The sequence below is a fragment of the Cydia splendana genome, chromosome Z (genome assembly GCF_910591565.1).
Source record: "Cydia splendana chromosome Z, ilCydSple1.2, whole genome shotgun sequence".
Lineage (NCBI taxonomy): Eukaryota > Metazoa > Arthropoda > Insecta > Lepidoptera > Tortricidae > Cydia > Cydia splendana.
Window position 1 is genome coordinate 24,947,150 of NC_085987.1, and position 20,664 is coordinate 24,967,813.

The 20,664-nt window shown below is 39.4% G+C and overlaps 1 protein-coding gene and 1 long non-coding RNA gene across 2 annotated transcripts in view; both read right to left on the reverse strand.

Moving 5' to 3' along the window:
- The window catches only part of LOC134804928 (uncharacterized), a 273,322-nt gene that overhangs the window by 185,071 nt on the left and 67,587 nt on the right, over positions 1-20,664 (reverse strand). The gene's annotated exons all lie outside the window — the stretch shown is intronic.
- The window catches only part of LOC134804333 (protocadherin-16), a 33,982-nt gene that overhangs the window by 10,391 nt on the left and 2,927 nt on the right, over positions 1-20,664 (reverse strand). The window contains exons 2-7 of the mRNA XM_063777342.1: positions 9,938-10,027; positions 9,440-9,639; positions 8,891-9,091; positions 7,893-8,120; positions 5,331-5,519; positions 2,662-2,850 (exon numbers count right to left, since the gene is read on the reverse strand). Of these exons, the coding sequence (XP_063633412.1) occupies positions 2,662-2,850; positions 5,331-5,519; positions 7,893-8,120; positions 8,891-9,091; positions 9,440-9,639; positions 9,938-10,027 (1,097 nt within the window). The remainder of the gene's footprint in view (positions 1-2,661; positions 2,851-5,330; positions 5,520-7,892; positions 8,121-8,890; positions 9,092-9,439; positions 9,640-9,937; positions 10,028-20,664) is intronic.

Consider the following 20,664-nt stretch of genomic DNA (forward strand, 5'->3'; position numbering starts at 1 on the left):
TTTTGATACCTATCGTGTCTTATTCCATGTTGCGTAGTGAGTAGATAGTGTCAGAGGTATAATTTAAAGATCCTTATGCTTTTTCGCTTATTATTTGCCAGTGAACCAAATTGGCATCAATTTTGTCGTTGCGGTGTTAGCCGTGATAACGATTTAGCGTTAATTTAAACAAGATCTAGTTTCTGGATCTCATGTTATTATTTGATATTTTATCGCACAGCTTTTTTGTAGAACGCATTTTGTTTTACACCAATAGTCTCTTGATTGTGAATTTAATCAGTGAACTAAAGTCAAGAAAATAACAGGTTCATATCCTAGGACATAAACATGCTATTTTCTTCTTAGAATCTCCAGCAAGCTGTCACCACGATTATATTTGCGTATTTTATGATTTCTCGTATGATGCTGGTGACACGCATAAGGGTCATCATATGATAGATATGATTTGATTTATTTATCACACAATATACAATTTCGTTTAAAATTACACACGATCAATTCTTAGTCATTTTATGGTGATTATCAGCTTTAATTATCTTTTACTTAACAATATATATTTCAATCTAAATTATAAAAGTCAGGTTAAAGCTTCGTAATGAGCTATACCTAAACAATTATACCTACTTATAGGAACTTAAATCACCAAGTATCTGATGATGCAAGCTAGTGATCTAAGCTAGCAGTAAAGAAAACAAAGTAGACCTTAATATTCCATAAAACGGGACACTTCAAAGACATTCTGTTGAGCGAATCAACCTGCCAGAGACGTTTACTTTCGAAAACGATGCCATCTTTATTCTAACATTTCTGTTAAACTTCAGTTCAGACAAATGTAAAGTATGTAGTTTATCATTATTTCGTAACAAATCCTAGGTGAGGCGACAGCGGCTGGGAAAAGTCAATATAGATTTAAGACTTAACATATAAAGATTTTTTTTTGTGTTTTATTTGTATTCTGCTTACAAAGTAAGTAAAAATACTGCCTAAAATGTAGTGTTTTAAAGTATCCTTCTTATTTTAATATTTAAACAAACCGTTGCTAATCGTTAGGTTGGTATTGGTAATAAAACTAATAAATGGTTGCCAAGTGACATGATGGGATATAATTTTCGGCAATAATTTAGAGAAGACACACATAATATGTTTTGGATAGCCTAGTAAAAACTCAGAAGGCTTTAATGTAGAGTTTCTACAGCCACGTTCTCATGCAGTATCAAAAATTATGTTTGTATTGGTTTGACGTCAATGGCATGCAACTGAATATAGGAAAAACGAACCTAATCCATTTTCACTCAGCTGTGTAACGCAGTCGACGCTGGATGTCAATATCAATGGTGATCGAATTGAACCTATGCACCATGGTCGTTATGTCGGTTTCACGTTTGATAAAGGTTTACAATGGGGAGAGCACATAGACGCCTTATGCATGAAACTGAACTCCGCCTACTATGCTATATCCCGTCTAAAGCGGATGCTAACACAGCGAAACCTAATGACGGCATACTATGCCTACTTCCACACGCACCTCACCAGAGGCATAGACTTATGGGGCTTAGCAGCTGACAGAGACAGGCCATTTCTGCTGCAAAAGAAAGTGATCCGCCTAATATGCGGAGTTCCTCCGGATGAGACAGCCAGACAGCTCTTCATTCACCTCAGAGTCTTGACAGTGCCTTCACTCTATATTTTTGAGGTGGGTAAGTACGTGAGAAAGAACCCAGATGAATTCCCCGTAGTAAGGAGCTACTCCGCAAGGAGGAAACCTGGGCTGGCTGTCCCCGCACACAGGCTACAGAAAACCGGCAAGTCTATCAAGATAATGGGTGCTAAAGTCTATAATAAGATTCCTGAGGCAATTAAAGACGTTGCCACCGAACGCCAATTCATAAACAAGCTGAAAATATATTGTCTAATGAAGGCTTACTACACAGTAAACGAGTTCTTTGATGAATAAAAATACCTATAAAAAATACATAATTGACATTGACATTATTATTACTATAAATTTATTGTTTTTAATGCATTATTATTGTTTTAATTTTAATTTATTGTAATTTTTATTGTACGGACTTGATTATTATCGTATTATTATTTTTTGAATTGATATCTAATTGAAATTTTTATATACCTACTATGAAATCATTAATTGTAATTCACTTGAATCTCATTGTAAATTGTAAATATTAACCCATGTTGACAGTGTATGATCAGTACCAATAAATAAATCTATCTATCTATCTATCTATGCCACGCCGATTTCACGCCGATCACGCCGCCGCCGCCGGTCAAAAAACCATCGGACGCCGCCGCCGATGATTTTGCCATCGGCGCACATCTCTAGCTCGGACGCTCTGCGTAAGATTGTCGCCATATTATATCATCAATCATCATCATCATCATATCAGCCAGAGGACGTCCACAGCTGGACATATGCCTCCCCCAAAAAGTGCCACGATGACCGGTCTTGCACGTAGATCCGATGGCCATTGGGGCGGAAAGGTTCTCGATTGGCGACCACGTACCGGAAGGCAGCGTGGATAGACCCCCCACAAGGTGGACTGATGACCTGGTAAAGGTCACGGGAGTCCGCTGGATGCTGGTGGTGCAGGACCGGTCATATTGAATCAAATAAAATATTTAAAAAATATGAAATATCCATACCGACTGGCGGTCGGCGGGTGGCTCGGTGTGCAGCGTGAGCAGCGCCGTGCCGAGCGGCGCGTGCTCGGGCACGCGAGCGGTGAAACCGCGCCGCGTGAACCGCACCGGCCGCCGGCTGAGCGCGCCCGAGCGCCGGCTCACGGCCAGCGTCGCCAGGGCGTAGCGGTCCGCGTTGTCCACTTGGGTAGCCTTTACAATATAACATCATTATTTATTATTTCAATTCTTGTTTTTAATACACGTCTTCCGTATGCCGGATGCTCTGTGGACCAAACCAGCCACCCGTTGGGTGCCACAAATTGTAAGGCGTCACGGTAGACCTCGTCGGAGATGGCGGGACGAGCTTGACGCCTTTGACAGAGACTGGTGGGAGGGCTCAGGGGATAGGGATACGTGGAGAAATAAGGCGGCCTTTGCCCAGCACTGGGACAATATGGGCTCATAATAATAATAACTACTACCGGCGGCAATCTAGGTTAGGTTTTTTATAATGTGTTTATATGTATTTTTATTGTTTTGTAAGTGTTTTTATATTTTACTTTTATATTCATATTATAAATCACCTAGCCTAAGAATTCATATAAATAAAGAAATAACTACTGAAACTAGTGGAGCTACTGAAAACCACCGAAGTCTTCAGTAATGCCATCAACATGGAGTTTGGTGTCGATAAATGTGCGGTTATGCATGTACAGCGGGGGAAAGTTGTAAATTCAACAAATTTACAACTTTCTGAGACAATGTCTTTCAGATCCATCTCTGAATCAGAAACCTATAAATACCTTGGTATGTCACAGTTGTTGGGTATTGAGGAAGAAGGTATTAGACGGTCGGTGAAGGAGCGCTTTTTCAGTCGGCTCACAAAAGTACTTAACAGTCTTTTGTCAGGAGGCAACAAAGTGCGCGCCTTCAACGCCTGGGTAATGCCTCTACTCACATACTCCTTTGGCATACTAAGGTGGACTCACACCGAGCTGGATGCCCTGGATCGGAGGGTCCGACAACTGCTCACCTCACACCGTATGCTGCACCCACGCTCGTCTGTTATGAGATTGTACATCCCACGGAAATGTGGAGGTCGCGGCTTTCTAAACGCCAAAAATCTCCACAACCGTGAGGTGTACAATCTCAGGAATTATTTCCTCAACAACGAGTGTGGGATGCATCCTGATGTGGTGGCAGTTGACAGGGGCCTCACGCCGCTCTTCTTGGCGAACGAGAACTGGCGCAAACCTGTAGTACTAAGCACCGAGGACCGCAAGGCGGTATGGAAGGATAAGCAGCTACACGGGCGGTTCTACAAGGCCTTCATGGGACCCGATGTAGACCTACCCGCGTCGGTGAACTGGCTACGATTCGGGGACCTCTTCGGAGAAACTGAGGGTTTTGCCTGTGCGATTGCCGACGAAGTTATCATGACGAATAACTACCGGAGATATATCCTGAAGGACGGTACGGTCGACATTTGTTGGGCATGCCGCCGTCCCGGAGAGTCACTCAGGCATATTATCTCCGGTTGTTCTCATCTTGCTAAGGGCGAGTACTTGCACAGACATAATCTCGTAGCCAGAATTATTCACCAGCAGCTTGCCCTCCTATACGGCCTTGTGGACCGCGAAGTGCCGTACTACAAGTACTCACCTGCGCCAGTTCTCGAAAATGGTCGTGCCACGCTCTATTGGGATCGATCTATCATCACTGACAGGACTATTGTAGCCAATAAGCCTGACATCGTGCTGATAGATCGATCGCAGCGCCGGACCGTGCTCGTCGACGTCACCATCCGCCATGATGAGAATCTCGTGAAGGCCGAGAAGGACAAGTCCAGCAAGTACCTAGACTTAGCTCACGAGATAACCGCCATGTGGGATGTTGACTCGACGATCATTGTTCCTCTAGTCGTGTCAGCGAACGGTCTCATAGCGAAGAGTCTCGACCAACACCTAGAGAGACTCTCGCTGGGTGGTTGGATCAAGGGTCAGATGCGGAAGGCGGTAATTTTGGACACGGCGCGTATAGTACTTCGATTCCTCACTCTGAGGCCCTGACCACCGGCAGCTTGGACCCTGCCCCGCTGCCGGCGGCACCCTAGGTGAGGTTTTTTATAATGTGTTTATATATTTTTGTTATGTTTTGTAAGTGTTTTTATGCTCAAACAGTTAAAACCGATACCAATCTAGTTTTTTTAATGTATGTGACTAGATGGACAGTTTTGTTATTAGAAAATAAATTAAATGATTATTATCTTCCCGGAGGAGATCCTCCGGGCGTAATATATCTGCCAAGAAGTGAGTCAAGAGTGCGCATTATTACCTCTACTCCAGTACCATTCGAGTGCAGTGATCGAATCCAGCACTGAACTAGATCAAATAGTCATTTTCATCATCCAGTGAATTTATGGAGACTTACCAAAAAAAAATTAACGTTTACATTACATATCCCTGTGGCCTTGGACTAGAATGCTTACTGGAATAGATGTGAACCGGGCATTAGGGTATAGTAGAATCGCGCGCAAAGGAGCGGCAGGTAGAGGTTGCATGGCCATTATGGGCCCCATGGCTTCTATTGGAAAGGATGACAGCTCCACGTGACATACTTTGACTGCTCTAAAACATTGGTAGAGATTGTTAACTAAACAGAATTCGATGTGTTACTTATTTTATACTTACTCTTATAACGACAGTGACGGGAGCAGCAGTCTCAAGCAGCTGCCTGGCGGCCGCGACCCGGCCCGTCTCCCTGTCGACGACGACCATCTCCCGCTTCTCGCCCGTCACCGTGTAGTACAGCGGGGCGTTTATGCCGACGTCTTGGTCCACGGCTGTGATCGGCCCGGGCGCGGTGTTGAGGATCGTACCCTACAATGTGCACAATTATTAAAACACTAACATGCGTTATCAAGTTATTATAGATGGTGAAGCAGATCTTGTCAGTAGAAAAAGGCGGCAAATTTGAAAAATGTAGGCGCGAAGGGATATCATCTCATAGAAAATTTGAATTTCGCGTCTTTGTCTACTGACAAGATTTGCTTGACCATCTATATGTCGGCGGCCGATCGTAAGATCAGGCATATCGTGAAATTCCTAGGCATATCGTGAAACGTGAAAATCTTTGACTCATTCCCTGAGTCGACGGAGCCCCGCCACGCGGGGCTCCTATTTCTGGGCAGTTTGCCCTTCGGGCATCTGAAGCAACCTAACGAACCTATCCTACCTATACAGGGTGATCAATCCAAATGGGTCAGTATGGAGAAGTCAGAAACTATAAGAGATAGCGAAATCTGTTCTTAGGAACCATGGCGTCGATTTTCGATTTAATAATAATGGCATTCAATTTTTTTTTAATCTATCATACATAACCGGGATTCGAACCTGGTCAATATTCTTTATGTAATCGCGTGTAGTATTTGTTTGTATGGCAACTTTTAAACGATGCGTGGTAGGTGGGGGGTGCTCGACCAAATATCATAGAGGGCCCCGAGACAAAACAAACTACATTAAAAAAAACAAAATGGCCGACTTTTTTTTTTTAATTTTTTCAAGTTCCGAGCGCGCTGAGATTTGGCATGCGGCGAGCCTGGGGGCCCAAAATTACCATGTCAAAAAAAAATTTGGAAAAATCCAAAATGGCGGCGGACACGGGCAAAGTCAAATTTCCAAGTAGGTTAAGCGAGCCCGAAGGGCGAGCTTCAGGCCGGGTGGCCAAAGGCCGACCCCGTCGGAGGGCCGAAGGCCCGGAGCCTCCACCCTGACTCCCAAAACGCGACTCCCAATAGGAAAAGTGTTGGGTCGTGTTTAAGCTCCAACTTCCCCCTCTCGTGTGACGCTTCGGGCCTTCGGCCTTACGCGGAGCTCGGCCTTCGGCCTTCGGCCTTCGCAAGCCTTGATGCTTCGCCGTCGGGCATTCGGCCCGCCGGCTTCGCTCATCAAGACAGTTGACTTGGTAGAACGCTTGGAAGTACCGCATTCACGCAGCTCGGCCTTCGGCCTCGCGTTTTGGGAGTCGGGGTTGAGGCTCCGGGCCTTCGGCCTTCCGCCGGGGTCGGCCTTCGGTCTCCCGGCCTGAAGCTCGCCCTTCGGGCTCGCTTAACACATTCAGTGCCAGCCCGTGCTACGCGCTACGAGCGTAGCCGATAACACGGGAAAAACCGTATGTAGCGAAAAGCGCCTACGAACAGTGAACTCCCCTAGGGAGTCGCTGACAGTTAAAGTGTTAACCTACTTGGACTTTACCCGTGTCCGCCGCCATTTTGGATTTTTTCCAAAAAATTTTTTGGCATGGGGTAATCTTGGGCCGCCAGGCTCGCCGCATGCCAAATCTCAGCGCGCTCGGACCAACTTGAAAAAATTAAAAAAAAAGTCGGCCATTTTGATTTTTCTTTAATGTAGTTTGTTTTGTCTCGGGGCCCTCTATGATATTTGGTCGAGCATCCCCCACCTATCACGCATCGTTTAAAAGTTGCCATACAAACAAACAACAAGAATATTGACCAGGTTCGAATCCCGGTTATGTATGATAGTATAAAAAAAAAATTGAATGCCATTATTATTAAATCTAAAATCGAAGCCATGGTTCCTAAGAACAGATTTCGCTAACTCTCATAGTTTCTGACTTCTCCATACTGACCCATTTGGATTGATCACCCTGTATAGTATATGTATTGGTTTGATGTGACTGTCGTCAAAACATTACACAGGAACATTACGATCTGCCTGATCGTACGATCGGCCTACGACATATATATAACCTTAATAATTAAGTAGGAGATCTATCTCCTAGGCTCTAGCCTGTAACCCCAAGGAGTTCTTACTAAAATCTAGCTCTGGTTAATTTATGTGTTTGGAAGGCTGCTTCTTACATTTTTAAAGGTTTTTAAATACTATTTTTTTTTGCTATGGTGAATTACTCATGGGCGCAAAGTTGTGTTGTAGATAATGTCATGGATTTTTTATGACCGTTATCTAAACTGAATATCGTAATTAGATTCCAAAAAAAGTAAGACAATGTTGCCACTTTTAACTAGCGCGTCTTGTATTTATGTAAAAATAAGTAAATAAAAGTACTTTTTTAAATAGTAGGAGTAAAATTTCCAATAAATAAATTATCTTAGCGTGTTTATTTATAAAAAGGAATTTACTATTTTACAAACAAATTATTGCAGTGCCAACATTGTCTTACTTTTTTTGGAATCTAATTACGATTTTCAGTTTATGGATGTTTTGTTTAATTACCTCAACAGCATCATCAGGGAGGAGTGCAGTATAATGGTCATGTGTAAACTTTGGATTCTGATCATCTGCATCAAGCACCTCTACAAAGAGAGTAGTGTCATTGTGCAAGGGTGGCCGGCCTTGATCCTGGGCCCTCAAGGTCACTGTGAAGTTGCTCAGGGTCTCGTAGTCTAATGCTTGCTTGACTATCAGTACACTGTCAAGTTCATTTGCAAACCCAAAATATTCCTGCAGAATAAAGTAAAAAAAAATATGTTTACTAGAATTACCATTTATAAAAAAAACATCACATAAAATTAATAATATACATGTGCACAATTGTCTTTTCATTCATGGCACACCATTTATATAATTATTGTTTCCTTAGATATATTTTTTTACCACATTATTTTCTATCAAGCCTGGTTACACTTCTGTCATACTTTAGATTCATCCCAATTTACTATACAACAAAGTTCAAACTAAAAATAGGAGAATTTTGTATGGTGGGCCTTATGAAAGTATTAGAATGATTAAGGTTCAATTCACCTCAAATTGCAACTAGGTAAGTTGTGTGAGAATTATCTCACAATTGTATATCATTTTTTTTTAATTTAAACTAGTAATATGTAAGTAATACATAACATTTAACAGTTTGCTGGATGCAATAATTCAAATCTCATAAGCAAATGCTCAGTTCGCTTGCGCAAGTAAATTACAGTGCTTATCAATATTTCATGCATAAAAACACATAAGAACAATAAATAAACCATAAGGTAAAAATACAACAGCAAACTCGCTTAGCATAGTAATAGCTTGGTTAATAATTATCAAAGATAATGCTTATTAGGTTACGCTTGAATCATCATCATTCTAAGGCAAAATACAGTTATTGCTAGACAACAACCAATGATTTGTTATGTTATAGAATATAATATGCGGATACCTTTATAAATATCACACAAAAGGATGAATATAATTAATTCTCACTTACTAAGATACAAATAAAGAACACAAACCGAATTAGGTCCTGGCATAACTGAATAATGAATGGTAGCATGGGGCCCAGGCTGGTCAGCATCAGTGGCTCTCAGTGCAGGCAAGACCCGCGACCCCACCGCTGTCAACTCTGACAACCTCACACGGTATGGAGATCCAACCCATACTGGAGCATTGTCATTCACATCCCACACCCTCACAGATACAGGAATAATAAAACTCTGAAATATTTTAAAACAAATCAGGACAATCTCAACAGTATTATTTATGAGCAGTAACAATTCAATTTGGTGAAATTGAAAAATATTAGAGTTAGACCAACATAACTGTAGCAATTTTGATAGCACAGACTGTGATAGCGTTATTTTTAATGTCATACTTCTATGAAATAACGACATTTAAAATAACACTTGCACAGTTAGATTTTGATACCACAGACACTTCACAGTTATCTTGCTCTAACTCTTGTCTCATTTTTAATTACTTCATGGCTATGTTATGTTATGTTATGTTGAACTCTTTGAATTAAGTACTTAGGATAAAAATTCATGTGGAAAGTGATATCTTACAGGATCAGTGGTTCTTCGTCGATCACATCTCACATTAACATAAATATTTGAAGGGCCTAGTCTCTCCTCCCTGTCAAGAAAGCGTAATAGGGTCAAGTTTTTGGTGCCTGGAGCAATGCCCAATGCTGCATCTTTTTCTTGCAATTTGAGGGATATATTTCCATCATCTTCACTTGGATCGCCATTGACACTGAGAGTGCCTGAAAATGTATACACATAAAATTAACAAAAATAATATGTTTTTGAAATAGGTATTAAGTTAAAACATAGAGAGATACAAAATAAATTTCACGATGAGTATATATCAAGTTTTACTGACTGAAACTACATTTTAATGCACTGAGTGGCAAAAGAACAGTTAATAGTATTTTTTTAGAAGTCTGATAACATTTTGTTATGGACGGACGTTATGAATAATATCTTAAGTCCTCATAAGTAGGTATCATGACTAACAGACGGTAAGGCGGTATAATACATTTTGGTGAATGGGACACATACCTATAATGCTTCCAACCGGGGTATCTTCGCTGATAAAAAAGCTTTCCACCGCGCCACCATTCATTAAGTAGCAACGGCTGTCTTGAATAGCTGTAAAAATGCTTACACATAACAACCATACTTGTGATACATGATAACAGTATCTTTTTGAATACGTTCATCATCAAAGTTGGCATTGAACTAAACAAATTATACTAATAATATAATACACAATGGAAAATATTTTATTATATTTTTGTTTACGAGCAAAAAGTGAAGTAGATTATGTTTAGTAAATAGACCTTTTCCGTCAAAAGTGTCAAGAAAGAGGGCCTACCGAAAAATCGACAATTGTTATCTGCATCCCTGTCAGTCAAATATGCAAGAGCGATAGAGAGGCAAATAACGATTTTCGATTTTTCGATGTTGGCGGTAGGCCCCAAAGGCTTCTTAAGGGCTCTATAGATGCAACATTTTTTTCGATTTATCAACGGCAACTTGTTTGGCAGATTTTATCTCATTCTAACTATATTTCCATCTCAATTTGTTGTTATAAATTGCAACCGTCTGTAGAGCCGTAAAGCCCATTAACCCTTCGTAAGGTCACGGTGCGGTGCGGTAGTCTGTTACGGCTTTTACACTAGGTGCACTGGCAGCTGGCACGGTGCACGGTGCGACGAGGCTAGTTTTCCATTTCATTTCAAGCAAGTTTCAAGCACAAGAAATAAAGAACATTAAGGCCCAGTAAATAGAAGTATAGATGGTCAAGCAAATCTTGTCAGTAGAAAAAAGCGCGAAATTCAAATTTTCTATGAGGCGATATCCCTTCGCGCCTACATTTTTCAAACTTGCCGCCTTTTTCTACTGACAAGATCTGCTTGACCAAGTTATAGTTTTGGTAGTTCGTGTTCTTCTCTCACTCTCACTGAGCGTAAGCGTGAGCGAAATGAAAGTGCGTGCCCCGGGAGCGCGGATATGTATCATGTTTTTTAATTTTGATTTTTTGTACCTATGTTTAAATAAAAAAAAGTAAGCTTTTGTACGTAATTTGTTACCTTTTTGTTACAAAGGCTGTAGTTAGATAATATATTTAAGGGAATATTTTAACATCTGCCCTTGAGCTATTTAGACTTGATTTGTTTATATAGCCGGTCAAACAAGTTTGTTAGTAGAAATGAGCGGCAAATTTAAAAAATGTAGGCGTGAAGGGTTATAGTCCCAAAAAAAATGAATTTCGCGCCTTTTTCTACTGACATAGATGTTTGACTGGCTTTTAACATAATCAACTTTTAATTCCGTATATTATATTTGGCTACAAGAAGAACACTTAATTTATACAATGATATAATCAGTTTCAACATTGCAAGGGATTTTCTATAGACTGCTAAAAGTGCCCAAAGCTCCCCATGGGTCGCGACGTTAGGGCACCATGGTAAATTACTACAAAAGTAAGTACTTAACTATACTGCGTAACTTTCTCGGGTAAGGGTTGTAACGTAAGTGTCTAATTAAGATTACCCACTTTACACGCGTACTGCCCCAATGCAGTATATATACATACTCCCTTCGCTAAACGACACGAAATTCACGAAGCTTTTTGCTATAATACTATAAGTAATTAGGTACCTACGGATTTCAATCAAATAATCAATCATGACTCATGAAAATCGGAATAATACTGTGTAATAAGTTCGATGTCGTCAATAAGTTTAATAGCATGGTAATGAGGACGCTGACTCGCCATTAGTACAAGTCCGGCACTTATCTATCCAGGCCAGGACAAGGGGTGGTGGGCGCGAGGCTATTTCCTCTTTCCTACGTTGGCACGGGAAATGGAACGTTGTCCGCTTTGTTTGGAGTTGCGTTTCAACTTTTTTTTAGGGTTCCGTACCCAAAGGGTAAAACGGGACCCTATTACTAAGACTTCGCTGTCCGTCCGTCCGTCCGTCCGTCCGTCCGTCCGTCCGTCCGTCCGTCTGTCACCAGGCTGTATCTCACGAACCGTGATAGCTAGACAGTTGAAATTTTCACAGATGATGTATTTCTGTTGCCGCTATAACAACAAATACTAAAAACAGAATAAAATAAAGATTTAAATGGGGCTCCCATACAACAAACGTGATTTTTGACCAAAGTTAAGCAACGTCGGGAGTGGTCAGTACTTGGATGGGTGACCGTTTTTTTTTTGCTTTTTTTTTTGTTTTTTTTTTTATATGGTACGGAACCCTTCGTGCGCGAGTCCGACTCGCACTTGCCCGATTGTTTTTATTGTTACCCCATGGGAACAGTTAAAAATTGTGGCGGAGCGTAGATTGCCGTTAAGCCTGATTTGTTTTATTAACGTTTGCTAACCGCGGCATGTTACATAATATACCTAGTTGTATGTGTTAAATATGTCTACAGGTTAGGTTAGATGCAAGAAATTTCAACAACAAGATTAATATTCTCTTTCATAAATTTTGTATGGGAGATCGATCTTTTGCACCTACACTTGTAAATAAATAGGTATGCCGATTTTTTCTACCGACAAAATGACAAGCTATTGCTCAGATTATCAGAAACATACTGCAGCAAAGAAGAAGATTAAAAAAAAGTAAGATACCTACAAAAACTTTGCTGCCAAACCTAATAATGACCCATAATGTCTTCGCTTCGCTGATTACACTTTCTATTATTTGCATTCTAATCTATTGCCAAATAAGATTAAGATCGCCATAAATTATGCGGCTAACTTAGATAATAGGGACTGTGATAGGCAAACAGCTAGGTGCAAAATTGAAAGATTTCTCACTACGATACTTACTTATCTAAACCTTTCAAAAGAGGTAAGAAATTATATTTGCGGCGAATTATTCCCCGTAAACAATCAAGCTATAAGTACGCGAATATTTTTGAGAGTAGCAAATTTAATATTAAGTATTATTTATTTATTCAACTGATATTAGCATGAACTCAATTTTGCCGACCTCTTTCACGGGCTATTAATTGCACTAAAAACATTAAACTATCATGGATATGTACAGTATGTAATAACGAGTGTGCGATTTTGATAATAAGTGCAAGAGCACATTGGGAACTTAAATAAATGCCAAAACGTGCACGAAGTTAACTTGATGCGAAAGGCGTCTATAGTAGAACCACCGTAATCCGGACGGACCCGACGACGCGGGGGGCAGCAGATTTTCGGGGGTCCGAATTAACGAGGCTCTGCTATATTAGAAATCGTGGAACTCTCGTAAAATTAACTTTAGCAGTGCGCGTTAAAATACTATGTATCTACATACATATTCCAATCATATAAACCCTTAAGATGATGTAGGTTTATCTCGGTGCAGAAGTCGCTACCTAACCTAATTTAATTAAAATTTTTATCCTCAAACCTTGAAACTACCTACTACGCTACTATAGGTACTGTATCATGGTACAGTTTTATGATATAAACTAATGTGGCTAATAAGCAACTAACTAAAGGCGAGTATAAAAGTGCACTGACAATAATTTGAGGGCCGGATTAAGACATATATGTATAAGCCTTTAGGCAATGACGGTATCCTAATAAAAGTTGGTACTACTTATTTTAAGCAGGTCTGTAATTGCGTACATTGTCTCTATGGATAATCCGGCCCTTATATGACGGGCGGACTCACCCCGGGACTTGATAGAGAGCGCTATGGCGGCGACGGTGGCCGGCCGGGCTGGTGTCACCGCCCGAGACGCGCGAGCTTGCTCTGGATACCATAAACTAATGAGTTCTTTGCTATAATGACGATTGCTTTTTTATGTCCAAATTGTAGAATGTACCTGATAAACAAGCCCTAAATGTGTACCAAATTTCATCTTAATTATTCCAGTAGTTTCGGAGAAAATAGGCCGTGATAGTCGGACAGACAGACAGACGCACGATTGATCCTATAAGGGTTCCGTTTTTTCCTTTTGAGGTACGGAACTAAAAAACTAAATTAAATTATATTTTTTATATTCCATACTATTCCATAGCATATTTACGGCAGGTGCGCAGAGACAAGTGGAGCACCGGAAGACGGACTCGCAATAAATCCCCCTCGCTACTTCCGGCGCATTTGAAATTCAATATGGCGTCGGTTTCGTTAACCATATAGTTACTGATGTGGATCGGGTTATTCACTAAGTATTACTTATACTTTCTTTTACTATTTCCTACTTATCTTCAGATATTTATTCCAATAATAACTTCATAGTAAAAGTAGGTAAGGTAATCGACGGTAATAATAATAATTGAAGGTAACGTGTTTTGGAAACCTCTAAGGGTCGGTTGCACCAAACAGTTTACTATTGAGTGACGTTAATCTGTGGTTGGTGCTCCGGCCCTAATAAGGTCTTTATAATATTTATCATCATCAAATTAATGAACATATGTCCGAAAATAACAATACGGGTAACCTACATCTGTTTAATGAATATAATTATATGTATCTTCAATTTAAAATACGTATAGTCACGTATTTATTTTTCTTTTATTGGAAGGGTATTATGGTGTTGTTGTGTAATACCATGAATACCATGATGTCCATAATGTCCATGGAAATGGAAGAAGGGTGCCAAATTGAATTTTGCCATCTTCTCGAGAAATCGCAACACTTATATAAGTAGTTAACACTAGCAGTACAGTATAGTTCAATTAATGTACATTCTTAATCATGTACAATAATAATTCAGCGAACTAGTGCCACAAGACACATTTTCTAGCTGTGTTTTTTGTATGTAATGATCTAATTATAATCCAAGTAACTGCAACGAAGTTCATAAAATCAATTTGCTGGAAGAAATGATAGTCATTTCCGATTTCATTAGCTGATGTAAAGACAATCAAGATTGTTGTTATTAACTGAAGTAGTTGGTCATGTTACGCCTAACTGTGTACCTACACTTACGTTCATGCATTTACCCATTAAAATATTTTTATATAATTTTAATGTCCTTATTATACGACTGGTGCTAAAATTATAGTGCTGTCTAATCAATTACACTTATTGTTAACCATATAGGTGAAAGTGAACTGATCGTGATCAGTGATAACTGATAAGTAGGTAATCATATACTTACCTAATTAATAATGTGTAAGTGCTGTCATCGTCATAATATGGTTAGGTGAGTATTTCTACTAAAACTATGACTAAAGGTTAATAGTTAGATGATTCATATTACAAAGAGTTGAGTGCGGTTTTCTGTGAACTGTAAGGCAAGACGTAGTAGCAAGTGTCGACAGGCCGGCGAGGGGGTCCGCAGGTCGGAGCCGCCATGCGTGCTTCCGGTCACAGCTCACCTCACCTCGCTCTCCGCGCGTGGCTCAGGCTAAACCATTAGCATTACTCTAACTAATAAATAATAAGTATCTACTCTACGATACTAAAACGCACTACTTGAATAAATATTTATTAACAATAATTTAAAAAATACAAATTTCGCTAAGTTTTGCCAATTTTACCATGTACCTTTAGTTTTAGATAAAAGGAAAGAGAGGCAGGGGCAGACCAAGACGTAGCTATGTAGACCAAATAAAAGAAAAAACTGGTGTCGAGTCGTATCAAGAGGTCAAGGATATGGCATATGAGAGGGAGAAATGGAAAATGCTCCACCGACAAGAGGATACCTCTTAACAATTTAAGAAGAACCTTTAGCCTGTAGGTACCTATCTACAATTGTATAAACCGCTCGACAAATGCTAAACTGAAATAGAAACTTGTTTGCACGTAATTAAAAATAATATTTCCTATTACTAATAATGAGCTAGCGCATAATTATAATTTCCGGTTAAGTAGTAGTAAAATGGAATTGACGATCGTTTGCTGTGTTATAACTATTGACAACCAGTTAACAACATTGGTTAACAACGCAAAAGTTAAATCTTCTCTTCTTAGTAAAAACGTACAACGCGCTGCGAAGGTACTCCGCGTGTACTCCCCTAAGCTTGTACATGATACTTGTACAAATTAAATTCGAGTTTTGAACTCATATAGAAATAAAAGAAAGCTAGTTGTTTGACTAACTATTATGTTATTTATTAATTTGCTATTTTATAGTTATAGCTAAATTAATTTAGTTGTAGTTTTAGATTTAATAAATATTGCGTGCTTGACCTCGGCAGATTGTGATGGACTTTTTGTATATGCTAATACCTTTTGTACTCACTTTCATGCAATAAAAAAAAATTACCACCCATTAGGTAGGTCTTTGTCAATATCTCTTCATTATTTTTAGAAATATACCTACTATATAAAAGTATTACTATCCCTTCTTCTTCAGTCGGGTACAAAGAATGATTGAATGAAAACAAAGCTTTATCCATGCAGTATTACAAAATTGTTTCTGCTCTATATAGCGGAGGAGCAATTAATGTCAACAATGAGCCGTGACTTCGCTACAGATAGTTTTGAATTTGATTACACTTTCCGTACATAATCGTTTTGGACCGTATCATCTTCACGGAGAGAGTGTGACCGACCAAATCAAATAATTAATTCGATCTCATCAAAAGATAATGTCACTATTGACAAATAAATTCGATATGATTGCGCGAATCATTCTACAAAGCTGAAATTAAAATATATTTGGTATTGTAACTTGTAACTAGGTAGATGATGATGTTGAATTGTCGAGTGTCCATAAAACGTACAAATGCTGTCATATACCTAAGGTTTATATTCGCGCAGTAGGAAAAAGGAAACCTCGGCACATAAACACACTTGTATGTATAGGTACGAAAATTAATAGCATTTAGCAAACAATGTATTTCCGACACTGATTACAATGCAATCTACACATCAACCTCAGGTAGGTACCTCAATCCTACATATATTATAGGACTACCGGCCTACGATCCAATGTATAGCTCTATGGGTAATTAAGACTACCTTTTCAGTAACCACTGAGGTTGGTTAGGTATCGAGCGAAGCAGAGAGTGGATATATAGAAATCGACATGCCAGCCAATTGAACCACGAGCGTAGCGAGTGGTTCGAAAAGTGGAATCTTGACCGTTGCGAGGGTTTCTCGAGGGTTAAACAAATTTTGCCACCGAGTGAAACACAAAGTTTTTCAACACACCAACACAAGGAAAATACTAACTGTAAAATATCAAACAAAATCAAAGCAAGTCGATTCAAAATAAATAATAAATAAATAAATATTACAGGACAATTTTACACAGATCGACCTAGTCTCACAGTAAGCTCAATAAGGCTTGTGTTGCGGGTACTAGACGACGATACATATAATACATAGGTATATATGATACTTATATACATAGAAAACATCCATAACTCAGGTACAAATATTTGTGATAAACACACAAATAAATGCCCTTACCAGGATTCGAACCCGGGACCTCCTGCTTCGTAAGCAGGGTCACTACCGACTAGGCTAGGAGACCGTTAAAATATATTTCATAGAGGTTAGCGTGTTTGGCATCTGTTACTTTCAGTTGAAAGATATTTATAAATATCTCATTCTATTAATGGTAAAATTCTCGGTAGTTAATAATTAGCACGGTAGCAGTAACAAGACAGTTATTTGGTGTTAGGAGTAAGTATTTAAATGGAAGGAAGTGACGACCCTGTCGGTGTTCGCAACAATGGGCAGCCCACGCAACAGTTTCCAATCGCAGGCAAGACTCGATAAGGCGAATCAGTTGAGGTTTCTCCATAGTTACGAACCTCTGCTGAGGGTTCGACTCGCCTGTGCTTGGCAAGCAATAGTAAGCCTCGGCCAGATGGAGCGTAGTCTACAATGCTTGGTGGCCACTGTCACTGCCATGACAGTACGACACTGTCGCGTGAAAACGGAATTTCATTTTTTTTTCTCTCAAATGATCATGTATTTCTTTACCCGTCTGTCCAAGAAGAGAGATTTCGAGTCACCCTTATTACGGGATAGTTGGTTTAGACTGCCTATTTTAGACGCATTGTGTGTGGTGCACATGTCATTAGTTTCACGGAAATAATTATATTGTAATAACATTTCTACATAAACTTAAAATTATGTCAACTTCAAGTGGAAACGATGGGAAGAAAATTAATAAATTTGTTACTACATGCAACTGCCGGTGCGCTATGCAAATGACATGGCGTGTTGAACTAGAACCACTCCGCCTGTACTCGTACTGCCCACCGGCCACGTACCTACCCATTAATGAACCGCCACTCCAGTACTTGCACTTTACCATGCAATATAGGTCGTCGACCCAAACAATTACATGCTTAATTGTACTCTTCCCGCTGGTTATGTTTACGCGTACGTCTAAAGTTGGATACCGTAGTATACGTTTAGTATTATAGGTAGTAAAGTATATAATACTGTCACATACTGTGTTAGTGACGTACTTGTACCTAGATACATAACAACTATTCTGATGCTATAGCATTTGTTGTCCTACTATGTACGTCAAGGTATTATTATTTCAGCTACTTATCTGTAAAATCTAAGTGATATTTTCGGAGGACAGACAAGATTTTATGTGGGTAAATGTGTGAGTAATAATATCCCTAATTTCTGTTAGGAAGGTTCAAAGCCTTTGACTGCTGCCTCAGTAATTTTTATTGCCAATATGCGAAACAAAAAAAGCTCTTGTAGTCCCGTCCTTCTACTAATTTACCTATATAATTAGTAACTATATTGTTTCTGCCCGCAGCTTCGACTGCTTGAAATGATGATGATGATTGACAAAAACTACCCTGTCTCTACTCGCGCCCAATTCCACACAAATTCCATCAAAATCGGTTTAGTGGTTTAAACGTGAAGAGGTAATATATAGACACACAGAATTACTTTATCATTTATAATATTACTAGCGACCCGCCCGACTTCGCACGGGTTAACAAATTATAGTTACACCTAAACCTTCCTCAAGAATCACTCTATTTATAGGTGAAAACCGCATGAAAATCTGGTCAATAGTTTTTGAGTTTATTGCGAACATATACAACACACACAAACAGACAGACGCGGTGGGGGACTTTGTTTTATAAGGTGTAGTGAAGTAGAGATAGTAGGGATTCTACTAACACATGACCACACATGACTAACGGCATTTCTAGCACACAATTTACATTGTGCTTTTAATTATGTAATTTCTTAAGAATTATAAATGACACATAAATAAATAGGTACCTATAGGTATGTGCTTATTTTTATTGTTTGAAATAATAATAAGTATGTATTTGGAGAATATATAGGTACTTTCCTAATAGTTTTTCATATTAAATAAGTAAGTACTTAGGTAGAGGGTATAAATTGTTTTCCAAATTTCGTGCACAAATATTCCTAATACTTTCTATGAAACAAAGGCTGTAACGTTTTGCATATTTCAACTACTTAGAGCCTTTTTGGACTGTTGAATATGCCTCTCTACTCTACGTCAGACTGGTAACTGAGGGGCTACCGCGAAAACCGAATTTCGCCAATTGCGGGGATCTTTCTCTTTTACTCCAATGAAGGCGTAATAAGAGTGACAGAGAAAAATGCCCGCAATTTGCGAACTTCGATTTTCGCGGTTATAGCCCTGGTGTTTGCTAGTGAGACTGGGTTTGGCGTGCGCTCAGCTCTTGACCGGTCAGAAAATACTCCGCATGAATCTGACTATAATGTAGTTAAATTGTGCACGCGAACCAATTCTATTGATTAATAAAACACACTCAAGCACGCGAACCAATACTATCGATTAATGAAACACAGAAAAGTGAACAATTCGATTACACGCTCTATTAACCATGTACTTTACTAATTACTTTAGTGTTCAAATTATTTTTTATTTATGCAATCGCTCTTGTTCTAAATGGGTTTTTATTGTTGTTTGTGTGTGACAAACATATGTGTATGTATCAGTCTAAGGGGTACTAACACTACTAACTAGTGGTAACAAGCTGGGTGGGACTCGAGAGAATGACGAAAGGTAATGGTTATACCGTATCGCTATTACAAGTGCTACAACTATATTAAATATATTAAAAACGGGTCACTCACGACCCGTCGACGATATGTCTGTGTCTCACGGAAGCTTGTGTTTTGTATGCTGCGATGTCACATACGAGCTGTCTAATTCAGAATTACGACTATCATATATTATACTACTCTTAGATTACGACTGTTTTCGACATACCTATAGTTTACACAGTCGCATTGTGGTTTGTTATCTTGCTTTACCTATTAACAGTTCGGCTGTGACATCTCTACTTACAAATCACAATGTTAGCCACATTATGGCAACCCCATGATTCCTTCTCTCCTTTTTTCGAGTCAAATATTTAAGAGCGGTTAACCCTCAAATAAAATAAATTGTATTTAGAAGAAATCGACCTACCTAGTCCCATGGGAAGTTAAAAAAGGCTCGTGTTTCGTCATGGACTGGCCTTACGGGCACTAAAAATGGTACTAGTTTAGCGGTGTGACTCACGAATTCCAGCCAATCGTGCAGTCTAACGCAACTAGTTGCGACCAATAGCGCGCGTGATGCGAACTCATCAACCAATCGCGCGCGTGATGCGAACTCATCAACCAATCGCGTTGTACCGGTGTCACACCGCTATACCTACTGGCCCCTGTCATGCCTCATTATTATTGTCCGTAAAGCCACTCCCAGATCTATCTAGGGAGATATCTATAGGTATGTCAATGTGATTGGTACTATACGTATAGTATACCTGCTGAAACAGATAATTATTTAAAAGAAGAAAATCTATAACTCGCGTAACCAAATATCATGACCATCATCTTTGC